The 22,956-nt window shown below is 42.2% G+C and overlaps 1 protein-coding gene across 1 annotated transcript in view; it reads left to right on the forward strand.

Annotated features, from left to right (window-relative positions):
* The window catches only part of LOC103533758, a 31,760-nt gene extending 11,214 nt beyond the window's left edge, over positions 1-20,546 (forward strand). The window contains exons 5-11 of the mRNA XM_030458538.1: positions 2,452-2,688; positions 3,910-3,991; positions 5,221-5,430; positions 9,986-10,194; positions 10,715-10,787; positions 15,247-15,364; positions 20,337-20,546. Coding sequence (XP_030314398.1) covers positions 2,452-2,688; positions 3,910-3,991; positions 5,221-5,430; positions 9,986-10,194; positions 10,715-10,787; positions 15,247-15,364; positions 20,337-20,532 — 1,125 coding nt within the window. The 3' untranslated portion in view covers positions 20,533-20,546. The remainder of the gene's footprint in view (positions 1-2,451; positions 2,689-3,909; positions 3,992-5,220; positions 5,431-9,985; positions 10,195-10,714; positions 10,788-15,246; positions 15,365-20,336) is intronic.
* The last annotated feature ends 2,410 nt before the right edge of the window (positions 20,547-22,956 follow it).

Genomic DNA, 22,956 nt, shown 5'->3' on the forward strand with positions numbered 1-22,956 from the left:
TCAGCTTTCCTCACAGTTGGAAGTGTTTGGGCTCTGCTGCTCTCCCAGCAAAGGACAAAACCAGCTCCAACGTGCTGGGAGGTCCCAAGCAGGGACCCTGGCCTGGCCCAGTCTCTTCTGGGAGGATAAGGGTGGTCAAGCTCCTCTTAAATCCTCTCCTCCACTTAGAGAGAGAGGGACAGCAGCAAGATCCCCATCACTGATTGTTCCAGTGCTTAAATCCCAGTCAGAGCTACCAGTAGAGTAGCTTTTTAATTTTTATTATTATTTTTTCAGTCTGTCTGAGTTCAGCAGTGGATGCTGGCAAGGAAGAAACCTTCTCCAGGGTAGCCTGGACACTGTGACCTCCTGTCCAGGTGCTCTGTGTTCTGCTAGCCAAGAAACTCCAGGACACAGAGCACATTCCCATTCCTTGGGCTACTCTCCTCTTGGTTAGAGGCAGCTCTAGAGCCAAAGCTGATGGTTTATCTGTATCAGAAGATAGATAAGGAAAAGATAAGCTGTCAGCAAGCAGACAGTAAAGAAAGAGGGGTGAAATAGGAAGTCCAGCTAATATCCAAAGAGCTACACAACTCCTCATGGACCTAATGAAGTCAATGCATTAAAGTGAGGTTTTTTTTTCATGAGGGAGCAATACTACAGAGCAGTAGTAACATATGTTCAGAGATGGCCACATCTGCTTCTGAATGTCTGCCCCCCACCTCCTCTGCCCAGGAAGGTTACAAGTTGGAAAGTAGTGATAAGTCATGATAATTACTTGAATTTGGCTTTGGCTCTTCTCTCTGGGGAGTGAGAGCTCTGATCTCTCTTCCTGATGGACTCCTCCTCCCAGCCTTCATCTACTGACCCTTCCTGAAGTATCTGCATTGGACAGACTGGCTGAGAGGCAACCTGATATCAGATCCTCTTCCACAGTGGCAAAAATGTTCCCATTGCTTCCACCCCCAGCATGGGAACCAGGGCATCATGAAAGGATAAATCCCAGGAAACCAGGTGTCCCAGTTTCTGCTATGTTTATTGTAAACCAGAATATATTTGGCCTTAAGGTAAAATTTCATTATAGTGTAGTATCAAAAGGTGTCCTAAATGTGGACTCATGAATGCTTTTGGCAGAGCTGCTGTGCTATCAAACATTTGCAATTAAGTGTGAGTATCCAGGCTTTCAGGCAGGCTTAATTTCTGAGGCACTAGCAAGCTCACAAGGACACCACTTCGCACAATAGAATAATTCAGAATAATTTCAACGATCCACTTCCTGATATTTCCTCCCCTGAACGATGCTTTCTCTTCTTCAGAAAGATGCCTGAAATCTCTGTTTGGGAGCCATCAACCTCACTCCCCCAAACAAATCAGTTTTTCACATCCTGTTGCCATTTGTTATTGATGCTTCCTCTGGTACATCCCAGGGGACCACTCATCACTCACTGTGCACAATGTCTCCAAACACAAAAGGGAAATCTGGAGGCAAGAAGTACTGTTAAAAGTTGTGGTAGAAACAGTGAGTTCTGGAAAACATAATTATTTCTCTTTTCACTTGAAATGCCAAGACTTGAAAGCTTTTTGCTTGCTGAGATAGGTGGATGAGCTGTTGTTTCATTGCAATGCACACAGATGCAGTTAAATAGTCCCAGATGGAATCTGAAATATTCCATCTCAGCCTCTTGGGCAGCGAGTGCATTAACTGCCACAGGAGAAGGCTGTAAAGGCTCCCATCTGGTCATCCATCAACACTTTTATACATTATCATCAGCAGCCTGCTTGGAGGGAAGGTGTGCCACATTTCTGAAAATCCAATTAGATGATAGCAGCCAGTTCTCTTTTATCTTCTCTGTTGCTGAGCCCTCCAAAGCATTTTTTGAGATTAAAGAAACATCATTTTCCTTCGTAGGAGCTGTGCTGCTTTATCTCTATCATGACCTGTTCTTTTATGTGCTTTATAATTCTATTATTAATTGGTATTTCAACCATTTTTCCTGCCACTGAAGTGAGATGCACTGGTTTGCTATTCCCAGGACCAGGCTTCTGCCTCATTTTTCCCAGTCTGGGAGAGTTGCCCCTCTTCAAGTTGTTGATAGTTCCTCTTCTGAGAAGAGATAAGTTATTGCAGCCCCTCAGGCACAGGGTTTGGTGCCAGTCCTCTCCCTCAGCCTGATGGATCAATTTACTTTGACTCCAGATATGCAGATGTGGCTGCTGTGACTCTCAACACCACAATCTGGGATGAGCCATCCTCATTTATGGCCTGATTTTCTTTGAAAGGTTCAGACTTTTGGGCACCAGGGTTGCTGAATAATTGTTTGCAAAGCACAGAAATCTTCCAAGGTCTCCAGAATTCCAGAAAAGGCCAGAGTTCCCTTTGGTTTGGATTTTATATAAGGGACATTTTAATGGCAAGACTAAATTTTCAGGTAAATAATTAGTGTTTTCTCCAACACATTTTTATTTTCCCAGGCATTACGTGCTGAGGATGAGGATTTTGATATAGTCTTTATTGATGCTGATCAAAGAAATGCTGTTGACTGCTACAGCTTTGTCATGGACAACCACTTGCTGAGAATGGGTGGAGTGATCTGTGTCGAAAATACACTCCTGAAAGGACAAGTCTACCTGGAGAACATAGCTGATGAAAATGTACTAGCTGTCAGAAAACTAAATACAGTGATTAATTCAGATCCTCGTGTTGAGCAGGTTAGTGCAATGCAATTGGTTAAGGTGCCCATGGCACTGTATCTATGGATTTTGCAAAGTACTCTTTAAAATGATTCTTTTGTTGGTGCCATTATCCAGAGGACCTAAAATGAACTCCAATTTTCTTCTAATTCACCTCACTTGAGCTCTGTCTATGAGTTTCTTTATTCAGAAATATAGAATATTCTCTGTCTATATCATACAGAGTGTTAAAGGCAGGAGAAAAGTGGAGCACTTAAGAGTGAATAATCAGCTCTACCACCACCCTGCTTTGAAGGCTCTGGAGGCTGAGGGCATCACCAGCACAGCAGGAGTCAACCAAGACCTACTCCAGCAGGAGGAAAAAAAGAATAAATAGGATGCATAAACAATATGCTGTGGTTTTAGAGGCAAAATTATCTACATATTCTCCAGGGCTGGTCCTGGAGCTGGGTGAGCTCTGCCATCTCCTTCCCAGGTGCTTCCCTCTCTATGCCCTCTTGCCATAGGTCTCCATGGCTCAGGTGTGAGGAATCTCTGCAGGTCAGAGGAGGCCTCCAAGGTGCTTCCTGGGATCCTGTATCTGTTTTATCATCAGTGCAACTGCCAGCCAACATATCAGGAGCAACAGCTTTGCTTTGTAGAGGAGGGAAAGATGAATGGCAATTTTCCATGCCCTGAATCTCATTGGTAGCCACTCACTGCATGTCACAAGCATCTTCTTTCCAGATCCAATATTCTAACAGTTTGATACTGGCATTGAACCCCCAGCACTGAGTGTGATAGTGCTATGAGGGAAAGTAGGTGGCAAAATCCTCTGACCTTCCTCTGTGGGTGCAGGGCAGATGTTCCAGCAAATGCTAAAGAACACCAAAGCATTCCTAGTGTGGTTTGCTGAGCTCCAGGAATAAGACTGAAATATCCTTATGACAGCATTAGCCAGACAGTGGAAACCCAGAAACCCCAGCAGCTGGCACTGATTTAGAGAGACAAAATTGCTTTTTTAATTTTTTTTTTTCCCTCCTGGCATTTGTGGAAGCTGTGAGTTTGGAATGTGAGCAAATAGAAATGCCTGACATATTTGTGTTGGAAGGAATTTCAGCTGAAGAATAGGAATAGGAGAGAAGCTACTGTGGCTTAAAGAAGGAAAGAAGGACTATTCTTCATTTCAGTGGACTTTGGGTGGTGGAAATCCAGGCACAAAGCAGTTGAGAACCACGTGTGTGTGTGTTACTTTTGCAGATAATTTTACCTGTGCAGGGTGGACTGAGCATCATTCGAAGGAGCCCTGTGCCTCCAGATGCAGTGATTGAATCCAAGGTGTGTATTTCCTTCTCTGAGCCCTTCTGGGTAATATTTGGCTCTGCTGTGGACAATGACCAAACGATTTCCAGGGGTTTGGTGGCAAGAACCCAAACTCAGGTTCTGTTGTGCAGCATAGACTGTGCAGATTAACACTTGGCAAGTATTAGCCTCAGGAGTCCAGGATTATACCAGAGCTATTAAATGTTGATTCCATGCAAAGTCTTTTGGATCAGCCATGCTGGTGCTGTGATAAATCCCTGGAGTAGCTGGAATGCTGCTTGTCAGGAGTCTGTCCCTGGAGTCTCTGGTCCTTCCCATGCAGGAGGGTGTAGGCAGATGGAACAGGAGCCCAGTAATGAACCAATGCAATATTTCTGAAGTACCTCTATTTTATTTTTTTTTCCCCCCAAAGCATCACATGATGCCCTCCAATGGTCTCTGAGGTGAATATTTTTATGGCCTTAGATTTTACTTGTCCTATAGAAAAGATGGTGCATTTTTCTTTCTCTATTTTATATAGAGGGCATCATGCAGCTGTAATGAAATTTCCATCTGGAACCATAATGGCCTGACTCAGTAAATCCAGACCCAAATATCCTGATTGTTTTGCAGTTTCTGAGTGCTCCCAAAGCTACACCCACTGGTAATTCCTGGCATTTGAAACTCAAGATTTTAAACATCTTGTATTTTCCATTTTGATTCCAGTCAGGGGGGAAATGATGTATGGCAGCTGATCAGATGACAGCTTGGTGTAAGTTATTGGCTGATATCTTTATTTGTGCACCAGCCTTGTGAAGATATTTTGATTGCACTCCACTTGAATCAAATCCTGCCTTTGGAAACTTGTTCTCAGTCTTTGTGCCTTTCTGGAACCAGGATTGGGCCTTGGGATGAAGTAGCTGGGAGACTTAATCAGTCATCTTTGAAGATGTTGTACTTGACCCCATGGGAAACAGGGTCAGGAAATACCATATCTGGCTCTCCTGTTGAGACCAATATCTGCAGAGATAAAGAGGCTTTTGGGGCTTTAATCAGTCACACATTTGGTGTTAAAGAATGGGCCAAGAAGATGGGGATCCCACTTTGTGCTCCTACTTCATTCCCACAGGCAGAGCCCTCCAGAGCTGTCCCTGACCTTGGCACCTTGTTGTGCCATGTATATGGTGTTGGTCAAAGGTTGGATTGGGTGATTTTGGAGGTGTCTTCTAACCTAAACCGTTCTGTATGTGTTTTTGTTGTAGAAAGAAGTGGTGAGGGATGAAGTCTTCTGGGGTTTTAACCAGCACCGCATCCTCGACCGCCTGCGTTTGGATGGGAAGGTGGCCTTTGTCACAGGAGGAGGGCAGGGCATTGGGAGAGCCTTTGCTCATGCTCTGGGTGAAGCTGGGGCTAAAGTAGCTGTTGTGGACCTGGTCCTTGCAAAGGCAGAGGCTGTGGTGTGCGAGCTCAGCCTGAAAGGTAAGACCAAGCCTGCCCAGCAGGTCCCGCTGGAGATGGCCCCTGTGATGGGTTGTCACCAGCTGCTTCCCTCTGGCAGACCTGGCCCTTCCTCTGTGGGGCAGTTCTCTTCCTTCCTTCTGATAGGGAATAGTTAGAGCAGAGGGTTTTCCAACAGTGAGTACATGGAATGGCCACAAAGCTTCTCCTGCCCAGGCTGGATGTCAGCATTCCCTCAGCAGTCACTGGGATGATGCTGTCTGCAGCCAAGGCACCTCAGGCTTCACCAAGGATGGATGACAACCACAGCCTATGAACTTGTTAGCACATACCCCCCCTCTGTGACACCTCCTCCATACCTCATGTCTACACCATGCAGAAAAAACACCAAACCAAGGCAGGGGTGTTGTCAGCCTGAATCTCTCAGTGTGGCCTCAGACTGAAGCAAAGTCAGTTTTGAAACCCTCAGCTGTGCAGGCAAGATCAGATAGGGAACACAATACTAATATACATAATAACTAAAACCCCAAGTAAGAGGTAAAATGCCCTGCAAGCCACTTCTGGTTTAGCTGTAAAAACAGAAAACCTAACATAAAATGGAATTTCCCCCTGGAGTTTTGCTACACTACAATTGTAAAGGGGAAAAAGAAAACTGGAAATACAATTTTAATGAGAAAAGAAAGAAAATGTTATTCATTTTATAATTCCTTTTGTGAGGGTACAACTGAGCCTTCTTCAAAGTTCAGTTCTTCATTGCCTCTAAAGATTGGGCTTTGGCCAAGGAATTCCCATGTGGATTTCAGTCACCAGTGTTTGTTTCCACTCTGGCTTCAGAAAGGGATTGCATTGAAAAACCATATTCCCCAACACCTCCAGGTGTATTTCTGTCACCCATCCTCAACCACTTTCCTGAGGAAGGAAGGAGTGAGGGATGGTTTTGATGCCATCCTGAGCCTCTTGCAGAGAACATCTTAACAAGTCCTGCTCTGTATCATCCCAGCTCTGGTAAGCAGGAGACTCCACCCTGAGTATCAGTGTGCTGGTTAAAGCTTTGATTGATGATCTGATCCCAAAAGAACCACCTAGACTAGAAAATGTCCAGTTCCTATTATAAATTCTTGAGTCATTCAGTCCCTCTTTCCCTGAAGCTTTCCATTCTCTTATGCACTGAAGCAGCCAGATGGTCTTGGCACCAAGTAGTTATACCCTAGGAGTTACCTTGCCTTTTGGACACTTTTCCCAGTGAGATCCTGCATATCAAGAAGAAATGGGCTCCTTGCTAATGCCCTGAGACCTGGGATGCCAGCAGCCAATTTGAAACTTCACTTAACTTTTCTCCAGGGGATTTTCAGTAGGAGTTTGGTTTTCCATCTTTCACTGGCTGCCCTGTATCTCTGCTCCTTCACTGCTGGGCTGCAAGCCCAGAGGAGATTTTGGGAGGTGTTACAAAATGCAGTGGGAAAGTTTGTGAAGCACAACAAATATTATTGCAGTCTAAAGTAAAGAAAATCAGTCTTCCCCATCTTTATATAAATTTATCCTTTGAGATCAAGTATTTTCTATCAGCTTGACCAGTGCAGCTGGTCAAGGCACATCTATTCCATCTCATGATGGTTTTTGAGGTTTCAGATTTATTACCATTCCTTGTTGGAACAAAACCCAAACTTTGTAATGCTTTTGTGAAAGGGAATTGTATCCAAATGCCCGTTTTTGGAAAGGATCTGAAAAGGTCAGGTTTTCAATCTTTTTCCCTCTAGAGGTAACCAGAGAGTCGAGCCTGGACCTCAGAAAATTTCCCTTGAAAACTTTTGTTGAAATCAAGATGTTTCCACGAAGCATTTTGGCTTCAAAGAAGTAACATATTCTGCTGGAAAGAAATTTTTGCAAAAAGGCTCAGCTAGCTTTACTCAGATGAGTAAATTGAAGCATTCATAGCATTAATACATATTTTTCCTGCTATAATAAGAACAAAACATCTGGGATTTCCCCCCATTCTTTTTGGTTATGGGTCTTTAACTTGACGTTGGAAATGTGGTGCTCCAAGTTACCTCGATACTTTTTCAAAATGTTTTGCTTAGCTTTCTTAAACCCCCTTTACTTCTTATACCAAGGAGCCCTTCACTGTCTTTTGGGATGGTGCCATCATTTAATGATGAATTTTAAACATCAGAACCTCTGTGATCTCAGTTTTAGCTTTGTTAGACAGCTCGGGTGTATCTCCCTTGGCTATAGGGGTCTTTGGTTTGAGCTCCTGAGTGAATACCTCTTTCAACAGTTGCTAATGGATCCTGACAGAAGAACCAAAAATGATGAAACATAACCAAAAAATCCTGAGGGTTACCTTCCACTACATACCCCTCTGTCTTCAGGGGGGAATCACTGCCTCTACCTTATGGGAGGAATGAGTCTAATGGGATTTTTAAAATGTGCATTTTCACTCTAAACTATGCAAATGCCTTCCCCACAATGTCACTTCTGATCTTCTTGTCTTTATGCAATGGATTCTTCCATGTCTGCAGAGAGAGCAGAGATGAAGCCCTGTGGAAGAGGAGGGATGGGGGGGGAGGATGTCCCTGTCCCCTGCAGAAGGGCACCTCGAGCAGGTTCAGCACATCAATGCCTCTGCAGCATGGAGCCATTGGGCTCCTCCCCACCTCCTCTGCCTAAAAAATGCCTCCAGAAGCACCACAAAACTAAACAGAGGACTCTGGAGGTGCACGTGGCAGGCTGGTCATGTCTTGGCTTTCTTACCTGTGCTTAGGACTACAGATCTGAAGCCATCTTTACAGAGTTTATTTTATTTTTAACATGTTTGGGGAGGGTGGAGGAGTGGAGAGACATAAAGTGTGGGGTTTTTTTTTTTCTCCCTCCTTGGAAGTGCAGGGATATCAGCTGAATTGATTCAGGTCAAGTGGGGGACTCTGGTTTGAAGTGAGTGTGCCTTCAGTGCTGGCTTGTGAGACACTCACGCAGGGCACCTTTTGTCTTGTTTTTATGAACTGTTGTGTAAGATGAAGCCACGAATGGGGTGAGAGTTGGAGGGCAGGTGAAGAGCCTCGTTCTGTTACCATTAGTAACACGCTTGCACCCATTTTCTCTGTAGATTGAATAAGAAAGATTGCAGCAGCTCCCTGCACGTCTTGATAACAATTAGGAGGAGCCACGGGGGCTGTCTGGCTGTTCTTATTCTTTCAGCATATTTAGCATAAAACCTGTGATAAAAGAAGAGGTCTTGTTTTGTGGCAGAATGTGTATTCATTTTTGTAGGTGGTGTACTATGAGCCTGACCTTTTCTCTGCCATGGAGAGCAAGGGGACCATGGCATGACTGAAGGCCAAGAGGGGACATGAGCTCCCATGGCCCAATGTGGGAGCAGCCCAGAGCAGCATCACCTTGGGGCAGGTGCTCCAGAAGGCTTCTGGAGGCACTGGAGATCAAGCTTTTCCATCCAAAAGCCACTTTCCCTGTAATTTTCTTCAAACATCACTGAGCAGTTCTTGTTTTGCATTGTGTTAGTGGAAACCTCCATCTCAAAGCTTCAACTTTGGAGTCTTCACCTGTTCTCCTAGGATAAGTTTTAAGACTTCTTTTAAACTTTTCATTGGAATGATCTAAATGACCAATGGGAAATCATTTTTCCTTTTAACTACCAAAAAAAAAAAAAACAAATTGCCTTAACAACTGTAACTTCCTACCTGTGTGCTGGCTGCTGGCAGACTGCTCATCTATGGTCCAGCCCCAGCAGCTGCCTCCTCCTGTGACTTAGGACCCATTTCCCCACAAGCCTTCCTGGGTTTGTCCTACAGGATGGGTATAATCCCATTGGCATCAGATACCTCAGTAGGCTGCTCGTTTGGTTTAATATAAGGGTATTTAAAGCTAATTTTCATAGTATATTAAGTGAAGCTATTCATGGATCACACCTGGTGCAAATTTCACTGCCTGGGTTTTTACATGAAAAAAAAGTACAACTTTTGCATGCACAATCTCCACACTCCTGAACACTTGTGTTGTTCCAGTAGTGTGTTTTGCAATGAATGAGGCCAGACACTGGGACTACCATACCTGGGAACCTGCTGGTATTCCCAGTTAGCTCCCACTAAAAACTGGTTTGTTTTTGTCTGAGATTTCCAGCTGCCTGCATGCTGTGGTTCATCCAGAGAAAAAAAAAACAAACCTAAAAACCATCTGCATCTGAGCAAGTGAAAGAGTCCTTTGCTTGATCTTATTCCTGAGCTGTTCTCATCCAGGCTCCAGTGCAGGATGCTCCCTGTGGAAGTGCTTGAGGAGGAGGAGGATGCAGTTGAGGGTTTGGACAGAAGATGGTGCAGTGTTCAAAGCTTCGTCCTCCTTCAGTGCCAGGTTCCCCTCAGCCCTTGGGCTGGTGTTTGCAAACCTGGCACCAGGTAGCAACATTTTGGTGTGGAGCAATGAATTAAAGTGGCATATATATAAATATATATATTAAAAATGCATATATGTAAATATATACAACTTAATAATCAGTCACAAAATAGATTCTTTTTTTTTCTCTGTGAATCCCTTTTCTCACTTCATGGCTCTTATTTTAACACAGGGATTAAAGGCATTGCTCTGGCAGCAGATGTGAGCAAACCTGAGGATGTGCAGAGGTTTGTGGATGCAGTTGTAGCTCGCTGGGGCACAGTTCACATTGCTTGCAACAACGCAGGAATCAACATGAACTCTGCAAGTGAAGAGACTTCCCTGGAAGAATGGGACAAAACTTTTAATGTGAATTTGAGGGGATTATTTTTGTGCTGCCAAGTAAGTGGGAAATGCTGTGCTGGTCTGGTTTGCAAATGGGCAATGGTATTCTAAGCCTTTACTTAATTAAGATGTAATAACACTTTGTTCCTAATTATCACATTTGTATTTCTCTTCGTTTTGGTAAAGTTAAGGGGAGATGGGCTGTACATCAGCTGTGGATTTTGGTGCATTTTTTCGAAAGCATCAGGTGCTTACTGGCTGCCCAAATCCAGGTATATAAAAATAGCCAGATTTTTTGGAGGGTGATTATTTGACACATCCTGAAAGGCAGGAAATTTCCCCAAGTTTTGTGATTATTTTGAAATAATCCTGCCAACAGCAAAGCGGGTCTGAAATGGTGAAGGGTTTTTTTTCCTGCATCAGCCATTTTTATACCAAGTTTTTATATCAAGTGCTTCAAAAAAAAATGTGTTAGCACATAAACTCTTCTGAAAAGTGAAGACTTAATTTATTATCATGTCATTATTAGCACAATCACAAAAAGGGTCACTGGTCTTTCCTTTAATTTCTGTCACAGGCTGCAGGCCGCATTATGCTGAATCAAGGGTATGGGAAGATAATTAACACAGCATCCATGGCAAGTTTAATAGGTGAGTGATGAGAGCTAACAGTTGTGCTTCAGAATCCATATTTTAATTACTACCGATGCTATTTGAATCAATTAAACCTGTATTGGGAAGGAGTAAATCACTGACATTTTGTATTAGAGGAAATGTACTACAGAATTTTTATTGATGTCATTTTTCAACATTTATCAGTCCTCGATGTTTTAGAGCACTTATTCCTTTTTATAGAAGAGGTGGAGTCACCTTCTCTGACTCCCAAGGCACGGATGACATGGGAGAGGTGCTGGTGAATTCCCCATTGCTGTCAGGAAAACATCTTTGGGTGCAAGAGTTGTGCACCCAAGGTGTTTCCAAGCCATCCAGAAGGTTGTGTGCCAGTTTTTCACCCCAAAACCTGCAGTTTTATTTCATTACCCTTGCCAACAGGTGTCTGCACCAAGGCTGCTGAATCAGCAGTGTGGTCAAAGTGCCAATGAACCATTGGAACATATGGAATGAAATCCCCACTGCTGAGCTAATCTGGAAGGCAGTTACATGCTGGTGAGCTGAGGCCCATGTAACAAAAATTGATCAATTACACAAATTAAGCAGAGCCCTTTAGGAATTTATTTTATTGGTCTGGACATCTGTTGCAGTATTGTCCAAATCCAAAAATCAAATAGTGCCTTGGGTTGCCAAGTTAGGCAAGAAAATCTAGTAGCTATAAAAGTACAACTGAAAACCCCTGTATTAATACCATGTCCATCTGCTGAATATTACATAAATATGCAGTCTTTTTATTTTCCTTGGGAATAACATTTATTTTTACTGTGCCCAGTCTGACATTCTCTGACATTCTGCTCAGTTTATTACACAGTAACTTTAAATGTTTCTTCAAAAATGCATTTATAATGTTGTTGTTAATCTTTTTTTTCAAGTGTCTTTACCAGCTGTTTTGCTTTTGCTTAAACACAGGCACCATCCCTCCCTCCACTCCAGCTTTGTAGAGTTACAGAATTTCCCAAAGAAAAATACTCTTGACAAGAATGTAGAGCTTTAAATTTCATATACCCCAGACTTTCTTGCTCTGTGGGGCTCTGCTCTGGGCTTGGGTTGTCACCGACCATATTATTGCTGTAAAAAAAATAAAAAATAATTACTGGGAGGTATTCCAGCTTAGGGAAAGTGATGAAGGTCTGGAAACTGGCACCAACTGGGGGGCTGCTGTTTTGGCACGTTGCTCCCAGCCCTGCTCCTGCAGCCCAGAGATGCTCAGGCAGTGCCCAGCTTCTCCATCAGGCCCTGGCACAGCTCTGCTGTGCTCTGAGACCCATATGGGGATCACATTTGAGGGCATCAGACCTGGAGCAGGAAGGAACCTTGGAAAGCAAACCTAAGAGCAGCCTGGAAGGGTCATCAGGAGATGCATTTAAATGTCATTGGAAGTTAATGTGTGCTAGGCCAGAGGTTAAGGGGGATGCATTTACCTTCTGAACCTGTTTGAATCTTGGCATTGCAAAAATCTAGTAGTTATAAAACTACGACTGAAAACCACGATGTTCATATCATGTCCATCTGCTGAATGTTAAATAAATATGTTGGTTGGTTGGTTATTTAAGTATGTTGGCCAACTGGCATAGTATGAAATGTTACTAGAAATAGTTAGGGGATTTTTTTTTTTTTTTTTCCCAGTAGGTTGAGTCCTTCCTCAGAGATAGAGAAAAAATGAGGAGCCTCTTAGCAGGAGAGGAAGGTTTTTGTTTGTAATTTTTCCAGATACACTGCTCAGAATCAGTTTTAATTAACTGAAGATAAACTGCATACATTTTGCATATGTGCATTTTGATTCTGGTATTTCACTGGAGTTAATCCAGACGGATGCTTCAGTAGGGCAGACGAGGCTGCTGCAGCTCCACGGTTTGCACAGATGTAACTTAGATCTGGAATTTTTATAGGGAATATCTTTAGTGGTAAGTGGCCTGGTCTTTTCCTCTCCATGTACACCTCTCATTAACATCAGGTGGCTGCTTTGAGGTCAGGCTTAGAAGCCTTATGCACCAACCAAGGTCACAAAAAAAGTAATGTCAGGTGTTGAAAATGTTGAAATTGTTGTCTGCTCTCCTCCCATCTTCTCATCAAACAGGAATGAGTGCTCTTGCTTCTCAGAAGCCTTATAAATTCAGGTGGTTTTGGTGACACTGCCAGAGGCAAAGCTTTGTTCACAAGCTCAAGCTCCTTTTTGTAGGAACACAGAGGGTTACAGATTTGCTCTTCTGTCTGTAAGAGACCACCTCAGGTACAGGAGGAGGAGGAGAAGGTGGAGCAGGGTGCTCAGCTGCAAAAACCCCACCCAGAGCAAGAGCTTCACAACCTTCCTTGCCTTCCTCTTGAGCTCTTCCCTTTGAGAGGGGCCAAGTGTCTCAGGAAGGGAAGTTTCATCTTCTGAATTACCTTCCTTAGATATTGTTATGAAGACAAAAGCATGTACATGGAAGGACTCTCTTGAAAACCCCATCTGAGGACCCCCTTCCTGAGTCAGAAAATTGACTGTCATAGCTGGCACCCACTTGCTGTTCTCACCCGTATGTGCTGGAGGTGCAGAGGTGGTGCCAAAACCCTTTTCTATGTAGCAAATGCTGAATGATTTATCACAAACAGACATGTTTGGAAAGTTTAGCAAAGAACTGCTTTTGGGAGGTCACAAGGTTAACTACCGAAGTTGTATGTAACTTGGAGCTGATGCCTGGCAATTAATCAAGAAATCACATTCCACATCTCTTGGAGAGCCTGCACGGCAGTGCTGAGGCTGAGGGGCAGCAGCCACACACAGAGGGCAAAGTGGCTGAAATGTGAATTATTTCCTTTTGAACAAAAAAGGAGCACAGAATAAATATTGGCAGAGGGGAGCCATGGTGTGGAATGCTCATCGGAGCAAGCAAAAGGCCTCTGAATTTTTTAGCAAACTTCCAGTGCATGCAAAAAACCCCCCAACAGACCAAAACTAATTGTTGATCCCATCATGTGTGTGCTTTAAACTTATTCACAAACATCTGTGCTGAAGGCAAAGCTCCTTATTCACAAGTGCTGTACTTTGTGTCAGGGCTTTTTGCTCTTTCAGAGTCTGGGTAACTCAATTTGTTTAGTATTTCCTTCTCACTCATTAAATGGACTTTCACAAACCCAGTGGGTTTAGGCAATGGAAGCATTAGTGAGTATGTTGAGGTATCATGGCCTGTGGTGATCTAGAACTGATGCACCAGCTCAACTTGAAAAATTCAGACCCATTTAATGCCCTCTACCCGTGCCTCCCATCTGCTTTTATCCAAGCATCACGGGGATTTCTGGCTGTTTTTCACATAGACTCAGTTTCCCTGTTTTCAGGGCTGTATCCCACAGGATACAATTGGCTTTGTGATTCCTGATAGTAGGCACTGATTTCCCTGCCATGGAGGAGCCAGCAGCTTGGCAGTGCTCAGTGCCAGTATGGGGCTGATCACCTATCAGTGCTTTGCACTGGGTTTGTTTAATGAAGTCCTGATGGTGGCCAGAAGGTCCAAGAAGGAAAACTTTGTGGGTGTAAGTCCCAGCAGCTGGGATGACTTGATTTGACTCTGGTGGGTTTAAAGCACTTTCCATCCACTGGTGATGTGTCCTTAAGTAGCTTTCCTGGGAATACTGCAAGTGTGAGAGCTGGTGGAGGGGCAGACCCTCTCGAGCACACAGCACTAACAAGCATGAACATTGTAATTAGCAAGCTGATCATTTTCCCTCCCTGACTGACATGTGACATCACTGAAACAGTTTCAAAAGCTTCAGATTTTGGAAGTGGTGGGTGTTCTGAATTTTTAGGACACACCTGTGCTCACATCCACACAAACACTGGTTAGATAATATGATGTATTTGCTTCAGACTACAGATAATTTTAAAATTAAGGAGAAGAATTTGTTCCAGGGTGCTATGTATAAGATAAGTTATATAAAATATAGTGTGCACTTATATCGTATGATATCATATAAATTATATCAGATTACAACATAGAATGTATTATATTATGTAATGTGATACAATACATAATATATCTTTATGGTACATTATATTTTATTAGTACAAGAGTTTAAAAGTATTTTAGTATTTTGTACATAAGCACACATAGATTTACACTATATGTGTGTATATAACTATCTTTCTTGGAATTAGTCAAGTATTGCCTAAGTATGTTTAATCCCTCGGATTTGATTTTGCCCAAATACAGAACCTTTTAAACATCTTTGTTTCTTGATTTTTTACTCATTTTTTTCCCCCCAGTTCCCTACCTGCTGAGGCAAACAGAGATGGCAAAACAGAGTTTTGTTGTGTGGGCAGCTAAATCCTTCTCGCTGCCAGCTTGGCGCAGGGAGGAAAACGTCCAGTAATTCATCTTAACACAGAGAATTGTTCAGGCAGGCTCTGAGCTATCTCAGTTGGTGAAGAATAAATAATTTTCTCTTTCTGAATCCCTTCCAGTCCCACACCCACAGAAGCAGCTGGCGTACAACGCCTCGAAAGCCGGGGTCGTAAAATTAACGCAGACATTAGGAACCGAGTGGATTGACAGAGGAGTAAAAGTCAACTGCATTTCCCCGTAAGTAAAACACAGTCTCAGTCTGAAAGCACAAAGAGAATGAAATCTAAGAAGCTCGGATGAGCAGTATCTCAGCAAATAAAGTTTCTAATTAGCAGGTGGGTTGCATCCTTTTTATGTTGTCTTTCCCCTTAACAAAGGTTTAAATACTTAGAACCGAGCCTGCTCTGTTGCTGTGTATACTCAAGGATTTAAGAAGAGGTTTTAGCATTTGATAATAGGTTTTCCAAAAATGTGAAGGGTAGTTTTTAGCGTTTCTCTTCCAGATGAAATATTTCCTTAGTCTGTCCAAGCCTTCTGTGGTTAAAGAAAAGGCTTTTGACACTTAATAGACAGTACCTCTTTCCCCTTTTTACTTGAGACAAATGTATAGGCACTTTAAAAGCCACATTGTGCTGCTGTAATTGAGATACTGTTCAGCTCTGACAATCACAGGAGGCCAGGTGTAATTTTGTAAATATATATCTATATTTATTACAAATCACACTTTCCTTCTCTTTAGAGGCATAAAGCTGTACGTTTGATTCTTGTGATATTTATTCCCGTTGTTTTCTTGCCACGTAGACTTTTTCTTCCCCTGTTTCTCACACATGTGTCCAACACAGGCATTTTATTAAGCAATTAACAGTGCATGATAGTGCTGAGCTCAAACCCAAGTGGGCAGCGTTAATTGGAAGCGGTCAAATTCCGTAGACCAGTGAAGTCAATCAGAGTAAGTGAGAAGGGCAGGATTTTAACCCAGGAGTTAAATTGTAATAATGAAGATATAATGTACATCAAATTAGGAAAAACAAATTACATATTTCAATCCACAAGTGGAGTTAGGGGGGGAAAAAAAAAAAAAAAAAGAAGAAAAATAAAAAGCACAGAGCTCAATAGGCAAGTGCTTGTGTTGTTACTTTTGGTCTGTTCTCCACTCCCTTGTGGTAGCTGTCTTCCTTATGATTATTTATTTTAAGATTATTTATTTTAAGAGTATTTATTTTATGATTATTTATTTTATGATTTTTTATTTTATGATTTTTTATTTTATTATTCTTTATTAGTAATTATCCCAGTGATTCCAGCCTTCACTTGATGTGATCCACAGGTTCCATAAGCAGCGTCTTACTTTCTGATGGGATTTTCCCCGTGCTGAAAAATCAGCTCCATAAGAGTGTTCCCATAACCTGTGCTAGGGAATTTGTGCTGGAGTTTTGGAGCCAGGGGAGATGGAAGGAATTAGGGAAGCTCAAATGATCCTGGCTTTGTCTGAAAATACATGGATAATTTTGACTGTTGGAGGTGGCATAGCAGTGCCACAGTCAGACATTATGGATGAGGATGCTCTTAAATGAGGAATTACCCATTTCTAAAAGGTTTATGGAAATTTAAAAAATCCCCACCCAATGATCAAAACTCATTGTTTTGTGTAAGTTGGAATTGAATTGGAATCATGTTTCTGAAGGCAATTGTTGGAGCTGGAGAAAAAAAAAATATCACCCTTTTCAAGGCCTATCAGTACTTTCTGCTGCATGTCAAAGTGATTCCAAACTGCTGGTTCCTTAATGTCAGACAGGAGCATCAGTTTTTTATTATTGATACACAGGACAATTGAAGACATTAAGTAGATATGGGGCATAGTGGTAGCCAAGATAACCTGTAGATAAGTAAGATATGGAAGTGTGCCCTTGTCCTTTGCCCTTCCTACTCATGACTGTGCTGATGCTTTAGGGAACTCTCAGCCTACCTGCTCTCAGCTGAAGCTCCAAAAATTCCAGTGTGGCCTTAAACAGTATTTTATCATGCAATCTTTTCACTTTTTTTCCCTATCTTCCTATCTGGTCACTTGTTATCGACTTAATTTCTTAGTGAGTGTATAACACTTATGCAGAGCAATGCATAAAAGTTATCAATGCATAAAATGTTACAGCAGACTCCTTGGGATGATTGTGGATAAAATAGGATAAAATGCCATAATGCAATGACCTTTGGTGATGGGCAGCTGGGAGCTGATCTTCAGCTCAACCCATAACCAGGCCAGCTTGTCACAGACCACGTGCAACCCACTGCTGAGCTCCAGTGGGATTTGGATTTAGGATGTGATGTGCAAAGAAGCTTCATCCCTTGCACACTCACCTTGTTCCCCTGGAAGGATGTGGAGCTGTAACAGGCTCTTGGGTGGGTATGAGGAGTTAGAAAGCAGGTAGGGCAGGATCAGGACAGTTTTTGGGTGTATCCCATCATGGGGAAGGAGAAGCAGAGCTGTCAGGAGAAGGAGCACCCCAGCATCACCTGAAGGCATCCCAATTAAGCAGCATTACCATCCCCATTAAGCAGCAGTTGTTGCTGGTAAGTATCTTTGGACTTAAATCTAATTCCTTGGGAGATGTCCCAATTAAGTGGATCTCTTGATTAAACACTTCCTGATTAAGTGGAGTGTACTTAACTCATTCAAATTAATAACTCATCTGAAAGAAATCAAGTTACATACAGATGGAATCTTTTTTTGCTCTCATTTGGGGATTGAGCACACGTAACAATTCCAGTTAAGTATCTGGTAAGTGATATTTTTCCTAATGTGTCTCCTGAAATGGAAATGTTTCAGACAATTGTTTTTGGTTGGTTCTCCTCCCCCCAACCCAATTTTTTTTTTTTCCTTCTTCCTAATGTCTCCAATTGTCCTGTGTATCAATAATGAAATATTGATGCTCATGTCTAACATTAAGGAACCAGCAGTTTGATATTACATTGACATGCAACAGAAAGTACTGATAGGCTCAGCACTGCATATGAGATGAGGTAGGAATTAATGCTTTGGCAGTTGTCTTTGCTGGAACTGGTTAGAAGCCAACTAAAATCTGCCTAAAAGGGTTCGACAACATTAAATTGCCCAACTTGGCACCAAAGCCTTCCCAGAAGATGTGTAGTATCAATGACATGCCTAATATTTATAGTGCCATCAGTATGTGTGTTTGCAACTTTTAAGTTTCACACTGTATTTTTTTTTCCCCTTCGTTTTTAGAACAAAAACTTTGTCCTGAAGTTTGGTTGCACACACATCTAAATTTTTTGCTGCTTGAAGTCAACCTAAAGAAAGGTCCAGTGAGAGGCAGAGTGCTGCTATTTATAGGTTGCAGTGATCAGACCAAAGATCATTTTCCCAACCACATTAAAAAAATGTCTTCTTTTTAGCAAAATCTGTTGTTCTGGAGGTTTGTTTGCCTTATTCTTGATATGCAGTCCCCTGGGCTTACAACATATCTGTAAATTAAAAAAAAATAATAATTGTATAATCAGATAGATCTTATTCTGAGCTCTGATAGTGTAAAGCCAGGATGATTATGCTGATGCTTTTGTAAGCACAGTGAGAGGCATGGGAGGGAAAGGAGTCCAATATATGTCACATCTGGTGCTCAAAGCATGCTTTTTTCTGAAGAAAAACAGTTTTCAAGGAGTTTGAGAGAGTGGGGGGTAAAGCAGGGGTGCTGTTCTTGGGGGAAATAAGTAAATCATCTGCAATCTTATGCTGGAATGTGTTTGATTTTATTACGTTGTCAGAGCTTAAGTGAGCTGCATCTCTCACAGCTTCTGAACTGCTCTGGTGCTTCTTGACTATTAGAATAAAAAACTAAAGCTGATATTTAAATCCTGCCCGATTAGTGAGAAGAGAAATGTTTGGGGGAAAGTCTGAATTAGTTTCACTTTGTAACAGGGTAAATAGGAGGTTTCAGCCTTCATTTAAAACAAAAGGTGAATCTCATACCCAGAATCCAGCGTGTCTCAAAAAATTGTTTCCTTGGAAGTAGAAATTGGGATGCCGATGAAGTTTCAGAACAAAATGGGTATTTTTATACTTTGTTCATTTCATATTTATCACTAGCTTGTTTGCTAATTTTCATTTGCAAGAGGCAATTCTTCCAGCTAACTGGCTGCCTCAATGGGCCACTGATTTCTTTGAAGTGACAGTCTGTAAATATGCATAAAAAAGAGATGCAATTAGCGTGTGTGTGGTTCAGTGCAGCCTGATTTCATTGGCAAGTTTACCCACAGTGTTGATAAGCTACATTATCTAGAAAATTGGCCGCTGAAAAACAGCACCTCTGATTGCCAGCAAAGGTTCCAGATAACAGGGTGCTGAAGAGAAATATAATTGAGGTTGAATATGTTAACCAAGGTGTCACATGCTCCTTAGAAGCGCTAATTTATCAGCATGTTGGAATTTTTATTAACATTTGGAATGCATTTCTACCACGCTAATGAAGTGGAATTGGCAGTTCAGGTTTTACTTATTGTCATTTCTGAGAAGTTAAATGTAATTTCTCGTTAGACACAGTTATGTAAATATATTTGTTCAGGGCCTGAAAAAAAAAAAAAATTATACATTTTGCAAAATACAAATATGTTGTTAAGGAGGAGTACGACAAATCAGTCGCAGTTAAAGGCAGAAACGCCAGCCAAATGTTCACCCTGCTCTGTGCTTTCCCAAGCATCACTCATTTTTAGGGGCACCTGAAGAAAATGAACGTAGCAGAGTTTTAATAAATAGGGCAACTGTTCATTAATGTGAAAGAAGAAAGATGGGTAAATACAGGGTGATTTGTTGGTTGAGGGGGACAGCACTGGGGGTGCTGTGCTGAGCTTTGCCTCTTCTTTTTTTGTGAGGAAAGGGTCTGGTACCCAGGAGGGCTCTGACTTTTGTGTCCCTTGTTTTTTTGACATATAGGAAGTAGGGTGGTTTTCAGTTTCTGGCTTGTACACAAACCCACTGTGTGACATGCTCTAAAAACATAAGAAATAGGTGGAAGAAAACCATTACCAAGAGTCCAAGGAGTTTTTGAGTTTGGTTCTAAACTATTGGTTTATAGAAAAAAAACATAAAATTATGACAAGTAACCTAAAATAAAGGGGTGAACTGATTATATCTATGAACACAGTATGAAATAATTTTAAAGAAACCCTCTAAGCCTCACAGCCTGTCTGCTCTTTGCAGGGGCATCGTGGACACGCCACTGATCCGCTCCAAGGAGCTGCAGCCGCTGGTGCGACGCTGGCTCCTGGACATCCCTGCTGGGAGGCTGGCCCAGGCCACTGACCTCCAGGCTGCAGTTGTCTATTTGGCCTCTGAAGCCTCAGATTACATGACAGGCCATAATCTGGTCATCGAGGGTGGCCAGAGCCTGTGGTGAGGGGCGTCCTCCAGTGTCTTCTCTCAAGGGCAGAGTTCGCTTCGGAAAACGCGGCTTAGAGTTTCGTAGAGTTTTGACCTGGGTGGTTGAAGGAGCAGCTGAGAAGATATTATTGTTTTCTTTTCTGGGTGTTGCTTTGGAGACTTATATGATAAAGGAAAAAAAGAAAAAAAAAAAAAAGAAAAAAAAAATCCAATATTTTCAACCTTTTCATGCTTTATGCATTCAGATTGCTGTTACATTGGTATGTAATGATATGAAGGCACATTTACTGCAGGGAGGTTTGGCTCTTATTTACTTAAACAGGGAGCATTTTTAAAAGCAATTAATATTAGCTGGTCTCTGTAGTATATTGTTCTTAGGCAGTTTTTTGTATTCAAGTTGTTCCAGTGACATCTGTGAGTGCTGAAAAACAGTTGGATGCTGCGTTTTAAAAAAAATAAATTAGTTCATTGCATTTGAACCTGAATGTCACCATTTTATATTTGCTGGTGTTCCTAGGGGTTTGACAGTGTATTTATACAAACACCCACATGAATGCCCCTGAAAGAAAATTACTGCTCTTAACAGAGGATCCTGGTTGGTAATAATAATGTCTCTAATCCAACCACCATCGAGGTAAGTGGGGACTGCTCGTATATTGTGAGTTCAATGTGTTAGTGTTGGTACAACTGGGTCTTTGTTTCTCTTAACAGGCAGATGTAAGCAGAGGTCATCTTCCAAATATGTTTTTTTTTAACTCCTGTAAAATTCTGAAGGCAACTCCTGGGTGTAAACCAGGGACAGCTCAAATGCTGTCAGTACATCTCTGAAGAGCTGCAGAGCAGCAGCACTGGGTTCATGGCTCGTAGGCAATAAAAGGTGGCACAACAGCTCTGGGTTTGTGCAGCCTTCCATCCTGAGGGCCTTTAAGCATAACCCAAGGAGAATTTACGGGAAGGAATTCACTTGCAAATCCTCCTGTCATTTGTTTTGCATTTGGCAGCTCTTTGTTACCATAACATAAATAATTGTGGATGAATGTCATTACTTTGATGAAGTGCTACAAGTCCATACATTGGCCAGCCATTATTGTGGTGAATTGCTATAATGGCTTCAGACTTGACATTCACTGCCACAGAGTAAGGTATGCATCTCGCTGACGTACCATCATCGTTATCATGGATAAAGTGCAAGAAGATACTTGTCTTCATTAAATTTTCTATTAGACCATTGATAATTAATACATATCTCATGTTTCATCTCCAGCCGTTTTTCTGGGGAGTGTTGCTGTGAAGAGACTCAGGGCTAGAGCTTTTTGGCTTGAAATCCCTGCCTTGTGTGCATGATCTAATTTATTGACAATGCTCTGCAAACTCACAGGCTTAAGGAGAGCTCAGTTTTGGATAAATCTTCAAGAAAAACAATTAAGGATTTAAACGTTTTATTATTTTTTCTGGGCTCACCAAACCTTTTCTCTCCCAGCTCCCACACTTGCATCATTTTGTGTCATGCTCTGGAGGGCTCGGCGGAGTTCTCACATCCCTCTGGCTGGCTTTTCACCCAGAGGTTAATGTGCAAACATTGGTGAACTCATCAGGAGCTCTTCCAAAGGATCCTAGAGGGGCTTGTATACTATGCTGGTGAAGGGTTTGTTGCAGCTCCTACCTAAAGTGTAAAATAACAAACTTTAGCTAATTTGAAACATGAACTGCAGTTGGCACTGGAGCTATTAACCAATGTTTTCATTTTCTCAGTAGAAAGACAAAGGGCTGAGCAGCTGCTGAGGTTGAGCTCCCTTTCCCTGTCTGGAGATGGTTCCAGGTTAGCAGCACAAGGCACTGGCAGGGCAAGGAGCTGAAGTTCATTGCCCTGGTGCTGGATGGTTTTGGGAAACTGTTTTTTCAGCCAGCCACTCTGGTGCTGTGACTTTTTCAAGCTTCAAATTAACTTTTAAAACAAAACCCAGACAGAAAAAAAAAAGCAAAACCCTGACAACCCAAACCAAAGCATCCAGACTTAAAAAAAAAAAATTAAAAAATCAAAATTATCTCTTAACTAAGCAGCCTCCAGTGTTTGGACTAGAGCTTGTCTCACTCCAGTGTCTTTGCCCCCATGCTCTGCCTTTGAAGGGCTGAGCAAGCGGAGCAGAGAGGAGTTTACCTGCACAGGCTGATGTGGGGCTTGGACCTTGGCTGGAGATGCTGCCATGAGCATCTTGTGGCATCTTCACTTGGGCCAAAGAAGTGAATCCTGAAGGAGAGCAGTTATCTGGAAGAAACTGTTTCTCCCCAAGCATGCCTGAGCTTTCCTGAGGACAGATCTTCACCTTTCTCCTCCACACACCTATATCCAGGCGCTCTTTGTGGTCTTCCTCGTAATTTCCTGGGGAAAAAGGCTGATTTCCACCCAAAGGCAGGGCTGGCAATGCACTGATGCTCCTGT

This window comes from Calypte anna, chromosome 12 (assembly GCF_003957555.1).
Source record: "Calypte anna isolate BGI_N300 chromosome 12, bCalAnn1_v1.p, whole genome shotgun sequence".
Classification (NCBI taxonomy): Eukaryota; Metazoa; Chordata; class Aves; order Apodiformes; family Trochilidae; genus Calypte; species Calypte anna.